The sequence below is a fragment of the Nicotiana tomentosiformis genome, chromosome 5 (assembly GCF_000390325.3).
Source record: "Nicotiana tomentosiformis chromosome 5, ASM39032v3, whole genome shotgun sequence".
NCBI lineage: Eukaryota > Viridiplantae > Streptophyta > Magnoliopsida > Solanales > Solanaceae > Nicotiana > Nicotiana tomentosiformis.
In genome coordinates this window covers 12,987,414-13,012,035 of record NC_090816.1, presented here as the reverse complement: position 1 = coordinate 13,012,035, position 24,622 = coordinate 12,987,414, and the positions used below count along the sequence as shown (strand labels likewise).

The 24,622-nt window shown below is 39.4% G+C and overlaps 1 protein-coding gene across 1 annotated transcript; it reads left to right on the top strand.

Annotated features, from left to right (window-relative positions):
- The first annotated feature begins 21,846 nt into the window (after positions 1-21,846).
- Positions 21,847-24,366, top strand: LOC138891937 (uncharacterized). Its single transcript, XM_070175625.1, has 3 exons — positions 21,847-22,006; positions 22,133-22,272; positions 24,031-24,366. The coding sequence occupies exons 1-3, from the start codon at positions 21,847-21,849 to the stop codon at positions 24,364-24,366; spliced, it is 636 nt and encodes a 211-aa protein (XP_070031726.1).
- The last annotated feature ends 256 nt before the right edge of the window (positions 24,367-24,622 follow it).

Here is a 24,622-nt window from a genome sequence, read left to right as displayed (position 1 = left end):
CGCACCTGTGGCCAAAACCTCGCAGATGCAGTTACACCAGATGACAGCAGCTCCAACATTCCTCCAAGCCCAAACTCGATCCGTTTATCATCCGAAATCCACCCGAGGCCCTCGGGGCCTCAACCAATTATACCAACACGTCTTAAAACACAATATGAACTTAGTCGAGCCTTCAACTCATATTAAACAACGCTAAAACACGAATCACCCTCCAATTCAAACTTAATGAACTTTGAAACTTCAAACTTTTATAATCGATGTCGAAACCTATCAAATCACGCCCGATTGACCTCAAATTTTGCACACACGTCATAATTGACATTACAGACCTACTCCCACTTACAAAATTGGAATCTGACCTCGATATCAAAAAGTCCACTCCCGGTCAACCTTCTCAAAATTATCCAAATTTCCAACTTTCGCCAAATGACCCCAAAATGACCTACAGACCTCCAAATCCACTTCCGGATGCGCTCCTATGGCCAGAATCATCATACGGAGCTATTCCCAAACTCAAAATCCCAAATGGACATCGATAATATTGAAATGCCCTTCAACCCAAATTTATGAAATTCTTCCAAATGCCAACTTTCCACAATAGGCGCCGAAACGCTCCCTGGTCATCCAAAACCCGATCCGAACTTACGTTGAAGTCCAAAATCATCATACGAACCTGTTGGAACCTTCAAATCCCGATTTGGAGGTCGTTTACTCAAAAATCAACACTTAGCCAACTCCTTCGACTTAAAGCTTCTGAAATTAGAATTTTCTCTACAAATTAACTCTGAATTTCAGTTCTAACCACACGTACAAGTCATAATACCCGAAGTGAAGATACTCATGGCCTCAAACCATCTAATGATGCAATAGATTTCAAAACGACCGGTCGGGTCGTTACAAGGTGTTTGACAAAGTTCCTAAGAGAGTTACACCATGAGAATCCTTCTAGTTATTATCCGATTTTCGCTATCTTCCAATAAATTATTATTGCTAGAAGTGTTGGGATGTTGTAGTAACTTAAGGAAAGCTCAATTAAGGTATGTTGGCTAAACTTCTCTCTTAGAATCGGATCCCTCGGTGTCTTCGTAAGTTGCGATTATGATTTCTCAATCTCTTATGTCTCATGTTCCGAGCCCTTCCTAATAAATTTGATTTTTATAAAAGAAGAGTTGCGTTGAAATATATATGTACTCAAAACATGTTCCAAATGTTCCTATCATATCATGATTCCCTCCGACAAGTAATCTAGTACGACCAATGTATTAAAAGTGTTGTGATTTAAAAGTCATGTTCGAATTGCAAGATAGTATGCCTAATTGTGGAAGAGTCACTCAATGTGCTTAAAACTCTTAATTGCTCATTTGTATACTTAAAGTCTCGATGTAAAATTGCCTTGTTGTTGATAATCTACAAAGATGCTTGAAAGTGAAAGAAGTGGGTTGGAGATTGATCACGCCCAACTATGCCTCCTAAGAGGTCTAGCGGTCGTTGCAAATATAATCTGGTTTATAAGTCCGGAGTCGAATTCCACAGGGAATTAACCTACTAATTACAACCACTAGATTCATAAGTATTCAAGTAATCAACCTTCAGAAATATTAAATAATGGTTCGAGTGTTTACTAACTAAAGGCAAGGTAATTAAAAAGCTGTAATTTTAATACTAACAATTCAAATGATGTAGACAAGATTGGAAAGGTCTAGGGTTACGATTTCCCCTCTCGTCGGAATCCTCCCCGCCACATCTCATATAAATTTGCCTAGATATTCTCTACCGATCGTGAGCACTTTGGGTTTCGTAATTCTCTTCGAGCAAATACAATAATTTACTAGACGTATTCTTTCGAACTACTCTAGATGGCACTAGTTTACCGCTCACTAAGATCGCACCAAGGTTTCGTTATTCCTAATCCCACCTTTAAACTCTCCGTATTGATTCCTCATATACGTTAGGAGTGATGTTGGTCAACAACTACCTAAATGTGTACCATTTTCCAAGCAATACACACTAAATAGGTACAGTCAATTGAGGGCCCTTCAATCAACCACAATAATCATATAGTTGAACAAGTAGAGAAAAGTAAATGGAAAATTCATATTATATGCAGTGGAAAAGTCATCCTTCAAGAGGTTCCATCAAACCCTAGATGGGAAGGTTTAGATACTCATAACCATACTAACGATAATAAATGAAAGCATTAAAATACAGATTAAGGAAGAATGGAAGAGAAACACTCTTGTGATTCGATGCTTCTAAGTGTTCCCGTTGCCTTTTCCCTCCCCAATAATATATAACCCTAAGAAATAGGTTTAAAACCCCTTTTATACATGTTGAGGGCGTGTAGGGTGGAAACTACCAAGTCCTAGCTGAATTAGGATGAAATACGCCCTTAGCCGTCTCGCTTGGCGCCCGGCGCCAACCAGTACACCGAAAATTTTCACTATTCTGCCTTTGGTGTTTTGGTTGGTGCCTGGCACCAACCTGGGCACCAAACTCATACTCCCTCCAAATTCTTCTGTTTTTTCTTCACTATGCATGCAAGCTTGCCAAATCACTTCAAATTGACTCCTATACATATAAACACCATTATTAAGCTCGAGTCACAAATATTTACACCAAAGTAAACAAGATTGAGGTACAATGCAAGGCAAATTACATACGAAAACATGAATTTTTAGCCTAATATTAGAGATATAAAGTGTGGCCATTGTATCAAGAATGAAAATTATACTTGTGGCCAATAGTGCCAATGGGATGAATTGATGTGTGAAATATTATGAAATGAGCCTCGATAGAACTGTTCCAAATTGACTCTAAGAATGGAATTGCCTAAAAGCTTATGTACTCAGGTCGTGTCCAAAAATGGTGTAATGACCCGAACAGTCATTTTAAGCTCTAGTGCATCGTTCATCGGTTTGAGGACTTGAGTAGTTTCACTTCACATATTATGACTTGTACGCATTGTCGAAATTGAATTTCGGGAAGTTCGGAATTGATTCGGACGGAAAATTCTAATTTTGAAAGCTTTAAGTTTTAGAAGAATTGACTAAGGTTTGACTTTTAAGTAAACGACCTCGGAACCGGGATTTAAAGGTTCCAATAGGTTTGTGTGATGATTTCGGACTTGGGTGTATGTTCTGGTTGAGTATCTGATCGCCCGGGAGACTAGACTTACATATGGTGATAGACTCGCTATTGTAGAGATGTGACGAGCTACTTGATAACCCCCGGAATAATTTGTGTTTTCCCTTACAAAATTTTCACACGTTGTGCGTTTTCATTGAGAAGCTTCATTACATTTCATAACTCACACGTATCTTCGTGAATGAGGTCAAGGTCCCGTTAAAGTATCATATTGTAATGGGAGTGGGCTGTTCGCCTCGACAATATAATAGATGCATCTATGGTTCGTGTCATTCGACCCTCGGCAGTGCATACATTATTATGGGATCGGATCATACGCCTCGACATTTCTATAAATACTCTTTTGGGATCAGGTCGTTCGACTCGGCAGCGTCGTGCATAATATTTGGCAAAAATCCATCGTATCTATGAGTTTTCCTGATTTGAGTTGTAACAATCTATCTGGTGGGGACCATTTTCCACATATACTCCGGTTGAGGAGGTGACCGATAATTGAGGGCTTGCATTTACTGTTTAGAGGAGGATCGTACCACGTGCTTAACTTTGTTTACACTATTTTTCCCATGCCTCATATTTGTTTACTTTCGGTTGAACTTGATTTATTAGACCATTAGTAATTGTCGATGTCGATCCCTCGTCACTACTTCTTCGGGGTTAGGCTAGATACTTATTGGGTACGCGTTGATTTACGTACTCATGCTACACTTGCTGCGCTTTTTGTGCATGTATATATATATATATATATATATATATATATATATATATATATATATCATATATATATATACCTGGTGGTCTTTTTGGGCACAGAGGTGCGGCTATTACGGGGACTTTATGGTGAGCTTCATTCCATGTTACGATCCGCAACATACAGTTTCTATTAGAGTTATTTACATTCTTCTGTCTAACTTGTATTCCAGATAGATGTTGTATTTTATTATATTTCTTGGTAGATGCTCATGCACTTGTGACACCAGATTTTGGAGGTTCCTACTGGATGTTCATTATTGTAGTTCACGTAATTATTATCATTTCACCTTGTAATTGATATTTTATATTGAAATTCAAAAATAAAATCACAGGTTTTCTATGAGTACCAAATTTTACTCTACTTATTTAATGAGATTCATGATTTTAAAAATATTAAAATAAGTAACTAAGTTGATTAATCACCGTTGGCTTGCCTGACGGTGGCGTTAGGCACCATCATGACCTATAGTGGATTTTGAGTCGTGACAAATGGATGTAGCATTATGATTTCTAGAATACTCTATATGTGGATATTTATGATGATAAACCTTGAAAGTAAAGAAATTAAAGTGTGAAATATGAGATATGGCCACCGAGCCATGAATGAGGAATCATATGTATGGCCAAGAGAGCCAATGAAATAATAATGTTGTGAGTGGTTGAAAGTATTAATGAAGCTATATATGGTGTGAAAGGTTATGTGGTGAATGTATTTGTATTTGTGTTTCCTTTGTGTGCAGAACAAACAAATAATATATATACATATATTTTTGGGAGTATCGTTAGTCACTGAGGAGGGATAGGTTGAAACAACCTAACGTTGAAACTACATGTGCCGGTGTATGTGTGATTGAGGGGTAAATCCCCGTACTGATGTGTTGAGATTGTTTCCCCTAAATGGGATGAGATTGATGTGTTGAGATTATTGCCCTTGATTGGGATGAGATTGTTTCTAACTTTGGATCAGATGTGACTCACATGACACATGTGGGGAGACGGCTTAGCCGATCGGACTAAGATCAGATGCCATGTTGCGCACATGGTGGTATTGTGGGTATATGTCTTGGGGTGCGACGACTTAGCCGATCGGGCTGAGATCGGACACCTTGCTAAAAGCATGGTGGTATTGTGATTGGATGTCTTGGGGTGAGACAACATAGCCGATCGGGCTGAGATCAGACGCCGTGTTAAAAACACGGTGGTATATCGGTCTTAAATATCTCACAACATAAAAATATTGAAATTTAATTGAAATTTATCTTTCTCCTAACTTAGTACTTTAATATTGTTTGAAGTTCTCATTGCTTCTATGTTTCCTTCTCATCTTACTATTACTAAATTCTTTGAGAGGGTGTTTAGCCTTACATACTAGTACTATTCCATATGTACTAACGTACCTTTTGTCGGGGGTGCTGCATCTTTAATGGATGCAGGATGTTCGTCAGCACGTAGATTTGATCCTTGTTAGTAGATAATCTCTATTCAGTAGGTTTTTTTGAGCCCTACTCTATTCCGGCCCCGATGTCACTTGATGTTGTGCTTTGCGTTTTGAGGTATAGCCGGGGTCTTGTTGCCGACACTTCCGTTCTACTTTTCTGTTGTACTTAGAGGCTCCGTAGACAGGTTGTGGGTGGTGTTTGATGGTGGGAATTAAACTAGAAGTGTTAGTATTTGGAAAACATGTTTTTCATCATATCTATAAACTTGTAATATTTTGGAAAATCGTAAATGAATATCCTTTGTGTAATGGAAAAAGAATGTGGAACACTTGACTCTTCTCATGTCTATCAATTGTACTGATTCTTATATCGTTAATGGGCAAGGTTGGGTAGAAGGAATCTAGCAGGCTTGCTTAACCGGGGTATCTCGGTTGGGCGTTGGTCGCGCTCTCCGAGGTCGGGGCGTAACAAGCTTGGTATCAGAGCCTAAGGTTTTAAAGTGTCATAGGATGTCTCAGAGCCGTGTCTAGTAGAGTCTTTCTTATCGGTGTGTTGTCGACCATATCTATAATGGGGAGGCTACTTGGACATTTAGGAATGTCACCCTTCTTTGGTACTCCAGATCATGGGATAGAGCTCAAGATAGGAAGCTAATTTCCTCATCATGTCTCATTTTCCCAGATGAAATCCACGAGTTCCAGGTAGTGAGGAGGGATTGAAAGAACTAGTTGCAAGGGGAAGTGTCCTTGATCATATCAATGTTATCGCACCACCAGATCATGTGGTGGGTGCACTTAAGAAACGAAAGATGATTGTTGGCACCAATAGGTCAGATTGTTTGATTTGTAAGAAGCTCCACTTAGGGAGATGTTGGATGACTTTTGAAATATGTTATGGTTCTGGAAGGAGGGAACAAGAAGAACAAATGCCTTAGGTTGGGTACACCCATCCCGGTCTGCTCGATATGCGGGAAGGAATATTTGGCATCGTGTCGTGAGTATGATCAACAACATGTTAGGGGTGGTAGGCTTGAGAAATTCCAAGGACTCACACAGCAAGCCGGTACAGAGATTGTTACTACTGCCATTAAGGCTTGGAGGAAGGATAAGGGGGAAGCTTATGATGTATGTAAAAAGGGTAAATATCAGGCCAGTGGGGCGAGTCAGTTTAGCGGACCTCATCCCCATTGGGTGAAGTGTATATAGGAGATATCATTCGGGGGTGTGTCAGTATGGTACCAATATATGTTATGGGTGTGGAGTCGAGGGACATCAGTTAAGGCACTGCCCGGTCAAGCAAAAATCACCAAGTAAGTCACTCCTTAGTACATCATTATGAACACCACATACTTTTCCTTGTTGTATATGTACATCTATATTGAGAGCCTGTATGTTATACCCTTTTGATTATAAGTTTCTTATAGAACCTTTTGATTCAAACGGATAACATATGATCCCTTATGCTTGTTCATGCACCATCATAATGCTTACTTATAGGGCATCGAATCTAATGTAAAGCAGCCTAGTGTTGAGATCTTTCCTGAGCCACTCTCTCTTTCCTGTGCCTGTGATTCCTCTGGTTTGAATAGTCACTTTATTCCCTTTGTGAATATTAGCATAAACCCTTTTCACTGTCTAGTAACATAAGAGCATATCTCAGCACCTATCATGTGTTTACATGTCAATTGAAATGGTCACTTGTCCGCATACAGTTTCTTATAAATTTTAGATCCTCACACATCCATCATAGGAAGATCTTTTGTTTACCCATCTTATTATAACTTTCATGTCCACTTAGATCATTCCGTAGTAAATAGCTCACTTTGTCCCTAGTATTGTAATTGCCCATGATGTGACCTGGTACTGCAGATTGAGAGTTATTATAGCAAAAATGTGGCTAGTTCATAACAAGTGTTCATTTTCTCTTTACACATCTGCAACATGTTCCGACTGTATTCCTTAGTTAGTAAATTCATTGTGCTAGTTTCCTGACACTTGTTTGATAACCATGATAAATCGCGTAGTTCTATTTGTCGCAGTAACACTTCCTTTCTCATAAGGGTCCTTAATAGGCTTTCCGTCAAGACCAAATGCACTTTTGGGATTATCATAGAATCATGTGTGCTCCTCATGTTTTTCCCATCCTTCATTAGCATCTGAGTCTTTTTCAAGTCACAAGACCCGTGGCGAACTCATTATAAACATCTGCAAACCTTCCATGATTATTTTATAGTGTCTCTCTAGGTTCTGTTATCTTTAAACACTCAGCTTCTATAATCATTTACTATGTCATTTTTATGTGCGAAGAGCTTTCTATCTTTAATATTCCACATCCCTAGGTGGATAGGGGTTTTGTTTTCTTTTCTCCCCGGAGCATCATATTAACCATTAGAACCTCTCTAACCAATGCGTGATTTCATCCCAATATTAAGATGTCCTAGCTATATGGTTTCACTCGTGTTTGGTTGAAGTTAAGTAGCCTTACCGCGACCTTTCCCTCCCCACTTCAGGTGAATGTTTCATATTTTTGCACCTATTATGAGCGTATTGATTTGAAAGACAAATCTATCGTATCTCTAGTCCTCTCATATAGGATCCACTATCGGGAAGGGGTAAGCTGTCAGAATAATAACCTCCCAAGTGTTCAACCTTGTGGGCTAGTGGCCTAGGTTCCTTGTGTCAAATACTATTAAAAGCATAATGCAACTTCATGTTTTTCCGAAACCTCTATCACCTTCATGGTGCTAGAATATTCTCATTTATAGTTAAACCTATTTTCCCTACACTCAAGAAGGCAACCAGTGTCATGTACTTGACTATTCCTCCTTAAGGCTTTCTATTGCTGATATACTAGTTAATTCTATGCCTCATTTGTCGAATCAATGATGTCATCGCAATGATTAACCATGTCAGTTTTATTGGTAGTAAACTTCCTATCTCTTAGGACATAACCTCTTGAAATGTCATGCTGAACACATTAATGAATTCTTGAATAATTCCAGCCCAATCTCGAACCTCATTGTTCCTATTTGTAGTAAATCTATCGAGAGTTATAGGTTCAAACATGTCAAATAAGAAGCATCATTCAATGATCGAACATATTGGGTAGGAACTCTATGGTCATATTCATTCTAGCACATCATAGAATAATGGTTGAAGGTTGCCGAGGGTTTAATTTGGGTGTCCGACATAGAGATTTAGAGTTGAAGAAAGTGAACAGGTTATTCTCAAGATTTTCTCCATGAAGATATTATGTGAATTGTCAATAAAGGTAAAGTAGGTGTAGTACACATTGGGCCTTATGGAAACTTGAGGGAATAGGCCGAACTATTGGTATGGTGTCCCCCATCGTTGTTCTCCATGCACCCGATGTTTCATGTTTCTATGTCAAAGAAGGTAGTTGTGAATCATTTGTCTATCGTTCTGGTGGAAGCTATGGAAGGTGAAGTTAATGGGTAATTAGCTTATGATAGGTACCTAATTGTCATCCTTGTTAGATAAGTCCGGAAGTTGAGATTGCCTCCGTCAAAGTGCTAGGGTGAAGTTCGTGAGTCGAGGAGGTCACCTCGAGGGCCGAAGGTGTTATGGAAAGAAAATATTTTCACTTGTCTGTATAGCAAATGATTGTGACTCGAAAGGTACTTTCTATGTGTTATGATCCAAATATGTACAGTTCATGTCCATATGTCACTTTTGATAATGTAATGCCGGTAATATTCAAATTTGCGTTATTGGTATATTGTGATGCTTTGTTGAGTTGTGGATGTGTTGTTAGGAGTGGTCTTGATGTTTCTCTGGCAGGTGGATAGCCTCAATTACAGGAGAGACTCTGCCGAAATTTCTGAACTATTTGGGAGTTAGTCAAAATTTGGAGGCTTGAGATGTGTGAAAGAAGGTATGAATTATGTTGGATGTTTTGGGTGGACTCTACTCCTCATTCGAGGACAAATGATCCTAAGCGGGGGAGGATGTAAGGCCCCGTAAAATTTCGTCAAGGAATTTAAGGTTTCGTGGTGCCGAGGTAGGCTAATGTATTTGAAGATTGTAGAAAACGAGCCGCGGTATGTACTTTTTGGGTTGTACAATGCATTAGGGAGTTGGACAAAAATTGTTGCAGAACATAGCGTTTCTGCGGTCCATTAAGCAACCACAAAATTACTCCGCAGACCGCAGATCGAGAGGAACAGAAAAGAGGCAAATTTTGAAAACTATTTTTGCTGGACACATAATGATTATGCTGGCCGCATAATGATTATGCTATTCGCGGAATGGACCAGACCCAACCTAGAATTTGAAAATCATTTTGTGGTCATTCTGCTAGCCGCATAACCATTATGCTTGCCACATAACCATTCTGCTAGTCACATATCTATTCCGCTGGCCATATATCTATTCTGCTACCATAGAATTGCCCCACATAATTGACATCGAGGGTCATTTTTGAAAATTTTCTAAACCCGACCACATTTTGATTAATAACCTTTGGGGCTCTTTTTAGAGCATATATCTGATGTTTTTGAGAGAAGTGAGAGTATCTTAGAGAGAGAAGGAGAAGGCCTAGGATTCTAATCATCCATTCTTGCCCCAATCTTAAAGAATCATGGAAGCCACTTACTATTCCATCATCTATCTGGGTAAGTTCTTGTCCTACATCATCCATGCAAGTTTATTTAGGGTCTAAGTATGATGTGCGGTTGGAAATAGGCCATGTGTGTGCCAATAGGAGGTGGTATGTGGGGTTGTTAAACTATATCAGGTAGTTTCTTGTTGAAATTGGTTGAGGGAGGAAGGGATTACCATTGTAGAGCTTTGTAGTCAATTTTGCATTATAGGTGTTTGACAAAGTTCCTAAGAGAGTTACACCATGAGAATCCTTTTAATTCTTATCTGATTTTCGCTATCTTCCTATAAATTGTTATTGCTATAAGTGATGGAATGTTGTAGTAATGTAAGGAAGGCTCAAACAAGGTATGTTGGCTAAACTTCTCTCTTAGAATCGAATCCTTTAGTGTCCTCGTAAGTTGCGATTTTGATTTCTCAATCTCTTATGTCTCATGTTCCGAGCCCTTCCTAATAAATTTGATTTTTATAAAACAAGAGTTGTATTGAATTATGTATGTACTCAAAACATGTTCCAAATGTTCCCATCATATCATGATTCCCTCCGACAATATAAACTAGTACGACGAATGTATTAAAAGTGTTGTGATTTAAAAGTCATGTTTCAATTGCAAGATAGTATGCCTAATTGTAGAAGAGTCACTCAATATGCTTAAAACTCTTAATTGCTCATTTGTATACTTAAAGTCTTGATGTGAAATTACCTTGTTGTTGATAATCTACAAAGATGCTTGAAAGTGAAAGAAGTGGGTTGGAGATATAAAGTGTGGCCATTGTATCAAGAATGAAAATTATACTTGTGGCCTTATGCCAATGGGATGAATTGATGATTGAAATATTATGAAATGATCCTCGATTCAATTGTTCCAAATTGACTCTGGAAATGGAATTGCCTAAAAGCTTATGTACTCAGGTCGTGTCCAAATGTGGTTGTTTTAACTAGTGCCTATAATTTGAACCCATGTTTCAATTATAAATCACCATGCTATGCTTTTTAAGTGTTTCCCTTGTGTTTAAAGCCTTCATTACTAATGGACCTAGAGTTATGATTTCCAGAATACTCTATATGTGGATATTTATGATGATAAACCATGAAAGTAAAGAAATGAAAGTCTGAAATATGAGATGCAGCCACCGAGCCATGAACGAGGAATCATATGTATGGCCAAGAGATCCAATGAAATAATAATGTTGTGAGTGGTTCAAAGTATTAATGAAGCTATATATGGTGTGAAATGTTATATGGTGAATGTATTTGTATTTGTGTTTCCTTTGTGTGCAGAACAAACAAATAATATATATACATATATTTTTGGGAGTATCGTTAGTCACCCAGGAGGGGTAGGTTGAAACAACCTAACCCTGAAACTACACGTGCCGGTGTTGGAGTGATTGAGGGGTAAATCCCCATACTGATGTGTTGAGATTGTTTCCCCTAAATGGGATGAGATGAGGTTTTGAGATTATTCCCCTTGATTGGGATGAGATTGTTTCTAACTTTGGATCGAATTTCGACCCACACGGCACATGTGGGGAGACGGCTTAGCCAATCGGGCTGAGATCGGACGCCATGTTGCGCACATGGTGGTGTTGTGGGTGGATGTCTCGGGGTGAGATGGCTTAGCCGATCGGGCTGAGATCGGACTCCGTGCTAAAAGTACGGTGGTATTGTGATTGAATGTCTCGGGGTGAGACGTCTTCGCCGATTGGGATGAGATCGGATGCCGTTCTAAAAACACGGTTGTATATCGGTGCTAAAGATGTCCCAATATAAAAATATTGATATTTACTTGAAATCTATCTTTCTCCTAACTTAGTACTTTAATATTATTTGAAGTTCTCATTGCTTCCATGTTTCCTTCTCATCTTACTATTACTCAGTTCGTTTAGAGGGTGTTTAGCCTTACATACTAGTACTATTCCATATGTACTAACGTCCCTTTTGTCGGGGGCGCTGCATCTTTAATGGATGCAGGTTGTGTTGATACCCAATTTTGCCCTCATATTTTTTCAAATAGTATATATATTTTCAAAATATTATTTTGCATCATTACTTAATTTACAAGAGTTACACAAGTATTTTCTATAATTTTTCATAATTTGTAAACCTTTGAAATCGATTTTCTTGCATTTAAGTCACTTGAATAAGCATTAATTACCCCTTAATCTATTATTTTTAATTATCCAAATCTATTATTTTCATCCACATATACGTTTCATAATATTTTTACTTCATTTCATATAATTATATTGGTATTTTTAAGCTATTTTACATAAATTTGCAATAACAGCCTATATTATATTCATGATTGTATTTATTATATTATTTATACTAAAAAAGCATTTCTTTTATTTTATAATATTAAGATATTATTTTTAAGTATTTTAGTAAATTAATAATATTGTTTTTATTATCTACTAATCATTTATATAATTTATTTTTGATAAATTTTGTGTATTTAATTTGTAGCCCAAATTTTGAGCTAATTTCGGACCAAATCAAGGCCAAAACAAGCTGACCCATCTCCATTAAGCCTCAAAAGCCCAAACCAAATGACCCTTTTTACAATTACCCGGTCGCGACCCGTTGGACAACCCGCACCGCATATTCCTTAATCTTGACCGTTGATATTTCAAGATCAACGGTCTACAATCACTCCACTCTTTATAATTAACCAACCATTGAATCCCCAACACATTTCCCTAAGTCGCCGCCTCTAAACGCTCTCAACCCTCCCTTTCTCTCTTTTGAAGAATCCTAGCCGCCTCCCTTAACTCCCTCTTCTAATCCCGATGATAATGGAATTTTACCATTATTTGCTTACCATATATGGGTTTCTTTGCTGATGGTCACACGGTTATAGTATTACTTAGGTATTTGCCCAATTTTGGCAAATACCAGCTCTATATCGGACGGGAAACAACCTCAATCTTAGAGATTTGGACAATATCTCGTCCATATACACGAAGAAAACCCCGATTCTTCATACCAGTTGGTCGATTTTTGAGTATTAAACCATAACTAGGGTTTGGAGTTTGATTTCTTTCCTTTCCGGTTACTTTACTGACTTGTATGCGAGATTTTACTCTTTCTGTTCGTGTTTACTTGATTTCTTTCCTTGTTTATTTGCCTGATTCCGCCACTATATAAATCCCTCCCCTAATTCCCTTTGAGGGGGCGATTCACTGAAATTAACTACTATTACTCTCTTATTCTCTCATTCTATATTGTTCTGAACTTCGGCTCTTGGCCGGCTGAAAGCCAAGGCCACCCGAATTCAATTCTCAAAACTTTCTCAGTGTGAGCACTGCTCGGGGTTAATTCGAAACCCTTGGGAAGTCTGACACACTGAGATTCCTGGGGTCTACTGTTCGTTTTCTATTATCACTAAAGTGTTGTTGAAATTACTCCTCTTGTTTATTTGGTTTTTAGTAACTGGTAATGTAATCTATGACTCTCGCAATTTCATTTTCTTTATGTCTGTATTCTTGTTCTGCATATCTATGTCTATAAGAATTTGTATAAATCACATGCCATTATATGTTTTGAAGCTCTTCTTAAGGCTCTATGCCTTCTAGTGGTTTAACTTGCGTATTTGTTACCTTGATTCTGCCTTCTTAAGCATGCCTGCTAATTTATGTGCTCGAATGCTTATTACCGTTGCTTATTCTGAGTTTTTTTTCTTGCCTTTGTCCTGTACTGTTATGAATAACCAATTTATACCCAGAATGTGTTCTAATTCCTATTGAGTCATTCATGCCTAACATCTTGTCTTTATGGAATTCTACTGTCAGCTATGATCTTTTCCCATACTATTTGTAGCTCTATTGTGTTCCTGACTTGCCCGATCTTGTGTTCCTCAGTATCAATCGAGAACTTTAGAGTAAATATCATAACTAGTATTTTCTCCTATATGTGACCAACTAGCATAAGGTTTGATGCTTGCATAGTCGATTGATATAGAGTTGACATATTTTTGCTTACTATACGTTTTTCTGGTATTGTAATTGATACTCAGCATGTTAAAGTTTTCTCATTCTTAACAAAGTGATTGCTCGATCATGAATCTGTTCTGTTATGTTTTCGCTAAGCTTCCATGTTAAAAATTTCATGTGAAGGTTATGCTCTACTTGTTCTTGTCTATGACTCTGTTAGATTTTCATGTTTAAATCTCGTGTCTAAGGTTCTTTTAGGATAATTCTAAATCAGTTTATTTTTGAAACTCTTCACTATCCTATGATGGTCAATGCTGTTACTTTAGCTTTGTTTCCGAAAATGCAAGCATGAGTTTGCCTTGTGAACTTGTTTGTATTTCATGTATTCTTCTCCATGTGTTTCAGCTAGAATTGCTGATTAGTTATAGCCTTAGGAGTTACGTGGGAAAGTTGCTAATCAATCCTATGAGTATTTTGTCACCTGTAAGGCTGAATTTGGCATCCCTTTGGGTAAGTTATTCATTTGGGCCTGGTATGTTGGGCCTGCTTCGGTACCGAAGGTTTGAACTGCAATGTTCGCATCTGGAGTTTGGGCCTGCTATCCGTGCAAAGTTCTAAGCATATTGGAAGGCCCATATGTGTTACTGGATTATTCTATATTTTGTAATTGGGTCGATGCTTGTTCAATATGGTCTGTAATAACTTGTAAAACAGAATTATGGGGAAATTTGTGAAAAGGGAGAGCTCATATACTTTATCTTTTATATGAATGGGTAGAGATCATGCCTATAAGATCTTAATTGTTTGTTTGCTCATCACGCCTCATCCTCTGGAATTATATGCACACAATGTTATCCCCTTAGAAAACATGACTTAGGGTCTATATGATGACTTGAATGGTTAGATAGCATGCCTATAGGATCTAAATTGGACTTCTTGCACCTAGATATTATGCCTATATGAGATCAATACAAACAACTGAAACTGTATGCTTTGCTATTTCTTTGAAATATGACTCATCTAGACACCATGTCCATATAATTCCAATATACATTACCTAAGTTGTCATCACTGCTATCCTTTTTTTGTCATACAGCCCATCTAGAACGCATGCCTATAGAGGCAATTGAATAATTCTTCATTCTCAACAACTTCACTTCCCAGATGCAAATCATTTAGAGATCATTTCTATAGGATGCTACTACACACATAGACATCATGACTATAAGATTCTTTAATAAGAACTATGTATTAAATAGCTTATTCGTCAAAACTGGTCACCTAGAAATCCTGCCTATAGGAATTCCCACTAATTGCTGAGTGGTTCAAATTATATAGAAATCATGCTTGTAGGACTTAATGATTCTAAAACATCTTAATTCTGTCTAGTGCCAAACCAGAAATCTGTTTGCTTGCTTTCATGCTTATGTGTGGAGGTTAACTTGAGCCTTTTATTGCTGTTGTATGCCGTCCTATCTGTTTTGAATATCACCTAGTTTTATCATTTTTGAGTAACCTAAGTAAAGTCTAGAACCACCTGATAGTAGGTCTAAAGCCTCCTGGACCATAAGCATGAGACGAGTAGTACACGCATAGGGTATGACTTAGAATTGAATTAGAACGCCTTTAAGTAAACAACTTCAACATAGTAATCGGGTAGCAAGAGATGATAGTCTGTGCCCGCTGAATAATACGAGCAACCTCTACCTTAAGAGAGTTGCGAAGTATTATTTATGTTGCATGGGGTGATCCTTTAGGCTAAAAAACTTAGGACCCCACTCCCTCCTTTTATGTGCGTGGTATTCACACTTAGTAATTTAACATAGATCAATACAATTTGTACCTTTGTAGTTATTAAGACTTGTACCGATTCTCATATGTTTTGATAAGACTCTACAATTTTTGAATTTCTCTTCTATTTATTTGATCACCTAGCTTAATTACATGATCCACATAGTCTAAAGTTTGACCGGGACCCACAGTTGTGGACTTCGAAGAGTGCCTAACACCTTCTCTTTGAGGTAATTTAAGCCCTTACCCGATCTTTGGTGGCGTTGACTAGTCAAACAGAGTTATTTGCAAAAAGGTGCCCTAATGCACCTTAAAAATCATTAGGTGGCGAATCTTCTCTCTTAATACCTTTTAAAAGAGTTGTCACACGTCGAAACCCGCTTTCGCGAGAAAACAGGACGCGACAGCATGGAGACTTTGCTGGGGAAACTTAGGTTTTTACCATAATGAACTTGACTTATGTGGATTACTTTCTTTTATTTGTTTTAAACTACTATTACATGCACATCCCTTTCCTTATTCACCTTTTGTTGTTTTCAACTGCTATTACATGCACATCCCTTTTCTTATTCACCTTTATTTGCTTTAAACTGCTATGACGTGCACATCCCTTCCCTTATTCTTCTTTATTTGTTTTAAATTTCTATGACATATACGACCTCTCTCCATCTCCTTCATCTTGTCTAACACTGCTATATTATGACTCTCCCATTCCTATTTCCCTACCTGTTTCATTACGTTCTCGCACATTTTTTGAGATAAACTGACTTCTCTCTTTTATCTTTCTTTTCTTTTCTCTTCATGTTCACTTTTGCTATTTTATTTATTGCTTTAACGTACTTTTATCATGTAAATACTTGGCAATGTGTTATTATTTTTGCATAAATCATGCTCTGCATCATACTCCACTCATGCCAATTATCAACATAGCGGCGCTTGATGAGTGTCCGCGCTTTCCTGAAATCACCCTTTTTAAATCGGAAAGGCTTACTTGCGGTAGATTAGTCGATCAGCGGTGCAATCGATGGTCCCGTGCCTTTCCCTATCAAGTTGTCCACTTGGGAGTACCGGTCTAGACCCTTCTAGAAACCCTACTCTAATTTGAAATGTACACGCATCATGCTAAACCTAGTACAGGTTGAAGCGTTGTTAACGTAACAACCCGCTAAGATGAGCCTTGTCCAAAGTCCGACGGGATTTTCATAGTCCCAATGGACACTATCATATTATGTGCATTACTTGAAGAAAATGTACCAATGTGTTGATCATTATTGCATAAGTATTCAAATCTGGAGGGGGGAAGGGCTAACCTTTGTTTGTTTGCAGAAAATGAAGCACGAAATCTCCAGGTTCGGTATAGTCCATAATATCCCGCCTTTGCTACTTGACTGGTGTAAAGACCTTGTGCTTTGTGACAAAATCACGTGAGGAGAGTACTTGGTGACCTGCCATCTTTATTGAACATTCAACCAAATAGGGAACTGATCGAGGCCGTCACCATATTCTGGGACGAGAAAAGAGATGTTTTCCGATTTGTCCATATAGAAATGACTCCCCTCCTAGAAGAAATAGGAGGTTTCGCCAAGTTGCCTTGGGATAGTCCAGGATTACTAGTACTAGAGAATCGTACTCCCCGTGGTTTTCTGAAAATGTTAGGTTTTAAGAATAATGACGAACTGCTATGTCTAAAGAAATCATACATCCTTTTTGAGTTTCTTTACGAGCGTTATGGGCATAGCAAGTCATATCGTCTTCATCATGATGAACTAGCCATTACTTCTTTGGGATGGTTACATCGCGGTTTATGTGTTCATTATCTTCTTCTTGGGGTTATTGATATTTCCAATAAAAGGAGGAAGGATTCATACTCATTTAGCCATGGTCGCCAGGACCTTAGTAGATGGTATCGAAGGACAAATTTATACTATCATTCCAATGATCTTAGCTAAAATGTATCGCGCTCAAGATCGGTGCAAAGAAGGGATTCAGACACTTTGAGGGTTGTAATCTATTGCTACAAGTCTGGCTGCTAGAATACTTTCAGAGGGACGAGTATCGTCAACAGCTTCTGCGAAGGCCACTAAATGACTACATAGCCAACCATCACCAAAATAAAATGACGTTCGTTCCATAAAGGTTTGCAAAGCCTGGAAATGCTGTAAGTTGGGTGCGTTTCTTCAGCAATCTGACAGACGAACAGGTGCATTGGATGTTCAAATGGTTTCCTAGTAGTAAGTTCATCATCAGATCGAAGGGGACTACTCACTTGGTGCGGATCGGGTTGTGAGGTATCCACCCTTACGCTCCTATAAGGGTAATGAGACAAGCCGGAAGAAAACAAGTCATACCTCGGGTTTCCAATATGGTCCAGTACAAAGCAGATTTCAAGGGATATGCCATTCCATTCAAATTCAACGCATAACACATGTGGAACCAAAAGATCATTGTGGAAGGGGAAACTATTGAGCAAGACAGGTACCACGCCAGTCATATGTACTAGTATGTGTCATGGCTAGAAGACGACGTAGCGGGAGACATCAAGCCGGGAGTCAATCTGAAGGATAGGGTCATAGATGAAGTGGCTGAGGCACATGTTAAGTATAAGAGGCTGCGCAAAAGGGTGTTCGAGTCTGAAGCTAAACATCTGGAGCAACACAAAGTGAACATGGATGAGATAAGGGAATGGAAAGAGATTACCACCAAGTCAACAGAACGATTGGAATACTTGGAACAAGGACTGATGGAGCTGGAAGGGAAGATGAGAAAGAGACACTCGGATTCTCAAGGCATGTTGAAAGAGGGAATCTAGCAAAAAGCTTTCTTACTATTGGATATGCGCGACCTGGGAAACTTGATTGATGGAGTCAAAAGAGCCAAGCATAGAGAAGGTTCTTCACGGACCCAGTAGATTAGGAGATAATGTTCTTTACTGCTTTCTAGTTTAGATTAGATTTCAATGTAATAAGGCATAATGGCATTAGTGACTTTATTATTATTATCGATTTAGTGAAAGTTTGTTTGGGGAAGAATGAGTTTGTATTAGGAAAGACAATGCTACTATAAAAGAAAACGTTGAAATTTGAGATGGCAGAAGTACTCCGGGGAAGAATGAGTTGGTCTTATGTTTGGAACAGAAAATCTTGGAATTACAGGGCTAGCTTGAGCAGGTCTGAAATCTGGAAAACCTCTCCCTCATTCTCAATGTTCTCGACATCAACCAGTAAAACCCGACTACCCAAAACCAAACACCACCACAAAACGCACAAAATCAAAATCCACCACCCATAGTTCCGAATCCTCTCGCACAATACCAGTATCATAATCCCGCACCTCCCTAAAACCTAAATCCTACTTCAATGCCAACCCCTCAACAACACCACCATCATCTAACTCAATACCCGCAAATCACCACTTATCACACTCCCCAAAATGCACCACAACCCACTCCTGATCCCCAAAACCCGACTAATGACCACCCATATACCCAAGTTCAGGGAATTTATCAAAGCATCCCGATATATGTGAAAACCTTACCCCATACCCCGAAGCAAACCCTATATATACCCAAATCAACTGAGAAGGATCTGCTCATTAGAAACATGGCGGAGGAACTCAAGAAGCTCACAGGGAGAGTCTAGAGTGTTGAAGGGGGGGAAGGCGTTGAAGGTCTAAACTATGAGGACTTGTGCATTCAGCCGGATGTGGAACTGCCAGAGGGTTACAAACCTCCCAAGTTCGAAATTTTTGATGGTACTGGTGATCCGAAGGTGCACCTGAGAACATATTGCGACAAGCTTGTAAGAGTGGGTAAGAATGAACAAATTTGCATGAAATTGTTCACACAAAGCCTTACAAGGGATGTTTTGTCTTTGTACATCAATCAAAACCCAAAGAAGTAGGTTAATTTGGTGTGTATGGCATCAGATTTCATGGATAGATTCACGTTCAACCCGGAAAATGCGCCAGACGTTTTCTACATTCAAAACTTCAAAAAGAAGCTGACAGAAACCTTCCGCGAGTATTACAATCGTTGGAGATTAAAAGCCGCGAAGGTAAGGCCAACACTTGAAGAAGAACAAATGAACAAGTTCTTTGTTAGAGCTCATGATCCATAGTGTTACAAAAGGTTGATGGTCATCGAAAATCACAAGTTCTCCTACATCATAAAGCTAGGAGAAATAATAGAAGAAGGAATTAAGATTGAGATGGTAACCAATTTCGAGGCACTGCAGGCCATGAATAAAGCTTTGCAGTTAGGAGGTATTTCAAAGAAGAAAGAAGTGGGTGCCGTGATGGTAGCCCAGGGCCCTAAGTCTCCCCTCACATACCAAACACCTTCATCCACATATCAACCCTCGGCCCCAAAATACCAATACCCTGCCACCACCTATCATACCTACAACACTTATCCTGTATATTACCATTCACTTCTACCCGCCCGTCAAAACTACCCAAAGCCACGTCCGAATTTCGACCGCAGACCACCCAGATAGTACACCTCAATTGCGGAACCCATAGCCCAACTGTATGAGAGACTGAAGGTCGCTGGTTACGTTATCCCTATTCCTGCTGTTGTTGTGGAAAATCCCTCCTAATGAATCAACCCCAACAAAACATATGCTTATCATTCAAGCATAAAAGGGCCATACCATTGAGAAGTGCTGCACGTTGAAAGATAAAATTCAGACGCTAATCGACACTAAGGTTATACAAGCAAAGGAAGCTGCACTAAATGTTCGCAACAACCCTCTCCCAAATCACAGAGGCGAGGGAGTGAACGTGATTGAAACTGATGAGGAGTGGGAACAAAAAGGGTCCATTGGACTCATTCGAGAGGGAGACGCTCCTAAAACATCTCCGGTCACCCTCATGCCAGTTGTGGTTCAAACTCAGGCGCCATTTGAAGTTGACGTAGCTATACCCTTCACTTTAATGGTAGCTCCCACACCATCTTACGAGTCTGATGCCATCCTGTGGGATTATGTTGCGAAAGCAAGGAGAAAGGGAAAAGCCAAAATGGAAGAAACAGGTGTCACGCAAGGTATGACTAGGACTGGCAGAGTTTATACACTTGAGAATCTGAGAGGAACGAGCAAAGAAGCTGCACCTAAGCCGCCTGTTGTTGAGACTGGCACTGACGATCTCTGGAGGAAGATACAAGCAAGGGAGTACTCTGTTGTTAACCACTTGATCAAAACTCCCTCTCAGATATCCATCTTATCACTGTTGCAAAACTCAGACGTGCATAGGAATGCTTTGATGAAGGTGTTGAGTGAAGCTTATGTACCCGCCGGCATCACTAGTGGAGAAATGGCTAACATGGTCGGACAGTTATTGGAGAGCCACAAAATCACCTTCCACGAAGATGAGTAACCACCACAAGGATTGAGTCACAATAGGGCATTGCACATCACAGTGCAATTCGAAGATAAGTACATCGACAGGGTCTTGATAGACGGAGGTTCGAGTCTGAATATATGTCCACTGACCACTCTAAAAAGATTGGGTAAAGGCATGCACGAGATACGAATGGGAAGCATGAATGTGAAGGCGTTCGATGGATCTCAGAGAGCCACTATCGGAGAAATCAACCTCAATCTACAGATGGGTCCGACCTGGTTTGATGTTGAGTTCCAAGTGCTAGATATATCTGCTACTTACAATCTATTGTTGGGATGGCCATGGATACATGCAGTCGGGGCAGTGGCTTCAACTCTGCACTAGGCTATGAAGTTCGAGTGGAATCATCAGGAAGTGATCATTCATAGAGATGGGAGCAACCCCATCTACCCCAATCAAACCGTTCCAGTCATCAAAAATAGAAGGAAGTTGGGGGAGAAACATATCATCGCATTAAATGGGTTAACACAATTGAAAAGGACCGATAGTGGAGCAAGAAGATAGAAAGCATATTGATGTGGATAGGATATGAACCAGGCAAGGGTCTTGGCAAAAAGATTCATGGGATCACCAAACCCGTACAACCACAGTATCATGGCACGACCTCTGGACTCGGATATGAATACACATGGCAAGAATATCAGGATTGGACACTGCTGTGGCGTGCCCCTTATTATCCGCTGGAACAACCCGTACCACCTTTGCACCAGACATTCCATCAGGCCGACATGATGTAGGGGTCTGAGGACGATGAGGTTTTGGCTGGCATGAGGAAACTATTTCTAGATGAAGAAGACATGGACTGCAGTGCAATTGTTGAGGAGAAGGAGGAGGAAGACCTTACTATTCAAATCATGGAAGAAGGAGTTGTTCTCAAGAACTGGACTATTGCACCATCCGGGGCTCGCCGAGTTCCTGGGCAGCCTGGCAAATTAGCATGAATTATTTTCAAATAGTTTTGAGCATTTAAGACATTTTCAGTATTTCTTTTAAATTACTCGAGCCACCGAGTCATACTTGTTGACATTTTAAAAGTTTTTTATGCATTATTAGCTTTCTACATTCTTTTTAGCATAATTATTACATATCTTGATGAACCTATGACTGTGACATGTAATGAGACAATGCAATATAAGGCCAGTGATTCGGAATATCTGGAAGACGATATAATACCTGAGGAAATCATGAAAAAAGTAGAGAATTTTGAAAACAAACCAAAGTCTAATTTGGAGGAAACTGAGGCCGTTAACTTAGGGGAATCCGAAACAGTCAAGGAAACTCGTATAAGCATTCATCTATCACCGTCAGAGAAAGAAGACTATATCAGATTCCTAAAGGAGTATGAGGATATCTTTGCATGGTCCTACGATGATATGACTGGTTTAAGCACATCCATAGTAGCTCACAAGCTATCCATCAATCCCATGTGTCCACCGATGAAGCAAAAGCTCAAAAAGTTCAAGCCAAATATGAGTTTGATGATAAAAGAGGAGGTAACCAAGCAAGTCAAAGACAAGGTTCTCCGAGTGGTCGAATACCCGACCTGGTTGGCCAACATTGTGCCAGTTCCAAAGAAAGATGGGAAAGTTAAGAAATCTGAATAGAGCAAGTCCTAAGGATGATTTTTTGCTGCCTAACATACACATACTAATTGACAACTGCGCCAAGAATGAATCCAATACTTCATGGATTGCTTCGCAGGATACCACCAGATTTGGATGGATGAAGAAGATGCCGAAAAGACCGCCTTTATCATATCATGGGGAATATATTGTTACAAAATGATGTTGTTTGGTTTAAAGAATGCTGGGGCCACCTACATGAGGGTCATGGCGACTATCTTCCACGACATGATACACAAGGAAATAGAGGTGTACGTGGATGATGTTATCATCAAATCTAAAAGGAGTTCAGATCACATAGCAGACCTGAAGAAAGTTTTCGATCGGCTTTGAAAATACAACTTGAAATTGAACCCAACAAAGTGTGCCTTCGGAGTTCCTGCTGGAAAATTGTTAGGTTTCATCGTCAGCCGCTGAGTTATTAAGCTAGACCCGTAAAAAATCAAAGTTATCCAGGACCTACCATCTCCAAAGAATAAGAAATATGTGATGAGTTTCCTAGGGCACCTCAATTACATCAGACGATTTATAGCACAATAAACGGTGATATATGAGCCAATCTTCAGAATGCTGAGGAAAGATGCTGCAACAAGCTAGACTGAAGAATGCCAGAAAGCCTTCGACAAAATCAATGAGTATTTATCTAAACCGCCCGTGTTGGTCCCACCAGAATCAAGAAGACCTCTGCTACTTTATCTGTCTGTGTTGGATGAGGCTTTTGGTTGCGTTCTAGTATAACATAATGAAACTAGAAGGAAAAAGCAGGCGATATATTATCTGAGCAGGAAGTCCATGCCTTACAAAGCCCGATACTCTGTGTTAGAATGCACTTGCTGTGCTTTGACATGGATAGCCCAGAAGTTGAGACATTATTTCTGTGCATACACTACATATCTCATATCAAGGATGGATCCGCTGAAATACATCTTTCAGAAACCCCATGACTACGGGTACGTTAGCAAAGTGGCAAATATTGCTGAGTGAGTTCGACATCATCCATGTAACTCAGAAGGCAGTCAAAGGGAAAGCATTGGCGGATCACTTGGCAGAAAATCCCGTAGACGGAGAATACGAACTATTGAAAACGTATTTTCCCGACGGAGAGGTATCGTTTGTAGGAGAAGATATTACCGAGGCATACGATGGTTAGAGTATGTTCTTCGACGGAGCAGCAAACTTCAAAGGATTGGGTATCGGAGCTATCTTGGTATCAGAAACCGGTCAATACTATCCGGTATCCACAAAACTCAGGTTTCCGTACACCAACAATATGGCGAAATATAGACCTACATCCTGGGACTCAGATTGGCCATTGACGTGAACGTTCAGGAGTTGATGGTAATGAGAGATTCAGATCTATTAGTGCACCAGGTTCTAGGAGAATGGGCTGTGAAGAACACCAAAATATTGCCATATTTGCACTGTGTACAAGAGCGGATAAAGAGGTTCACAAAGATAGAATTCAGACATGTTCTAAGGATTCAGAATGAGTTTGCAGATGCATTAGCCACTTTGTCTTCCATGATACAACACCCGGACAAGAATTTCATCGATCCTATCCCAATAGGAATTCATAAGCAGCCAGCTTATTGTGCTCATGTTGAGGAAGAAATTGACGGAAATCTGTGGTTTCACGATATCATGGAATACATAGAAAAGGGATAATATCCAGAGCACGCTACACACACTCAGAAGTGCACGTTTCGAAGATTGGCCAAGCATTTCTTCCGAAGCAGAGGAATTCTATATAGAAGGACTCCTGATTTGGGATTGTTGCGATGCGTCGATGTCAAGGAGGCGTCTAGATTGCTCGAGGAAATACATGACGAAACTTGCAGACCCCACATAAACGGTTTCATTCTGGACAAGAAGATATTAAGAGCACGGTATTTCTGGATGACTATGGAAACAAACTGCATCA

Coding starts and splice junctions, on each gene's coding strand:
- LOC138891937 (XM_070175625.1), top strand. CDS start 21,847: ATGAGGAAACTATTTCTAGATGAAGAAGACATGGACTGCAGTGCAATT. Junction 22,007..22,132: donor CCGAGTTCCTGGGCAGCCTG/GCAAATTAGCAT, acceptor ATGCATTATTAG/CTTTCTACATTCTTTTTAGC. Junction 22,273..24,030: donor CTGAGGAAATCATGAAAAAA/GTAGAGAATTTT, acceptor GTGAACGTTCAG/GAGTTGATGGTAATGAGAGA.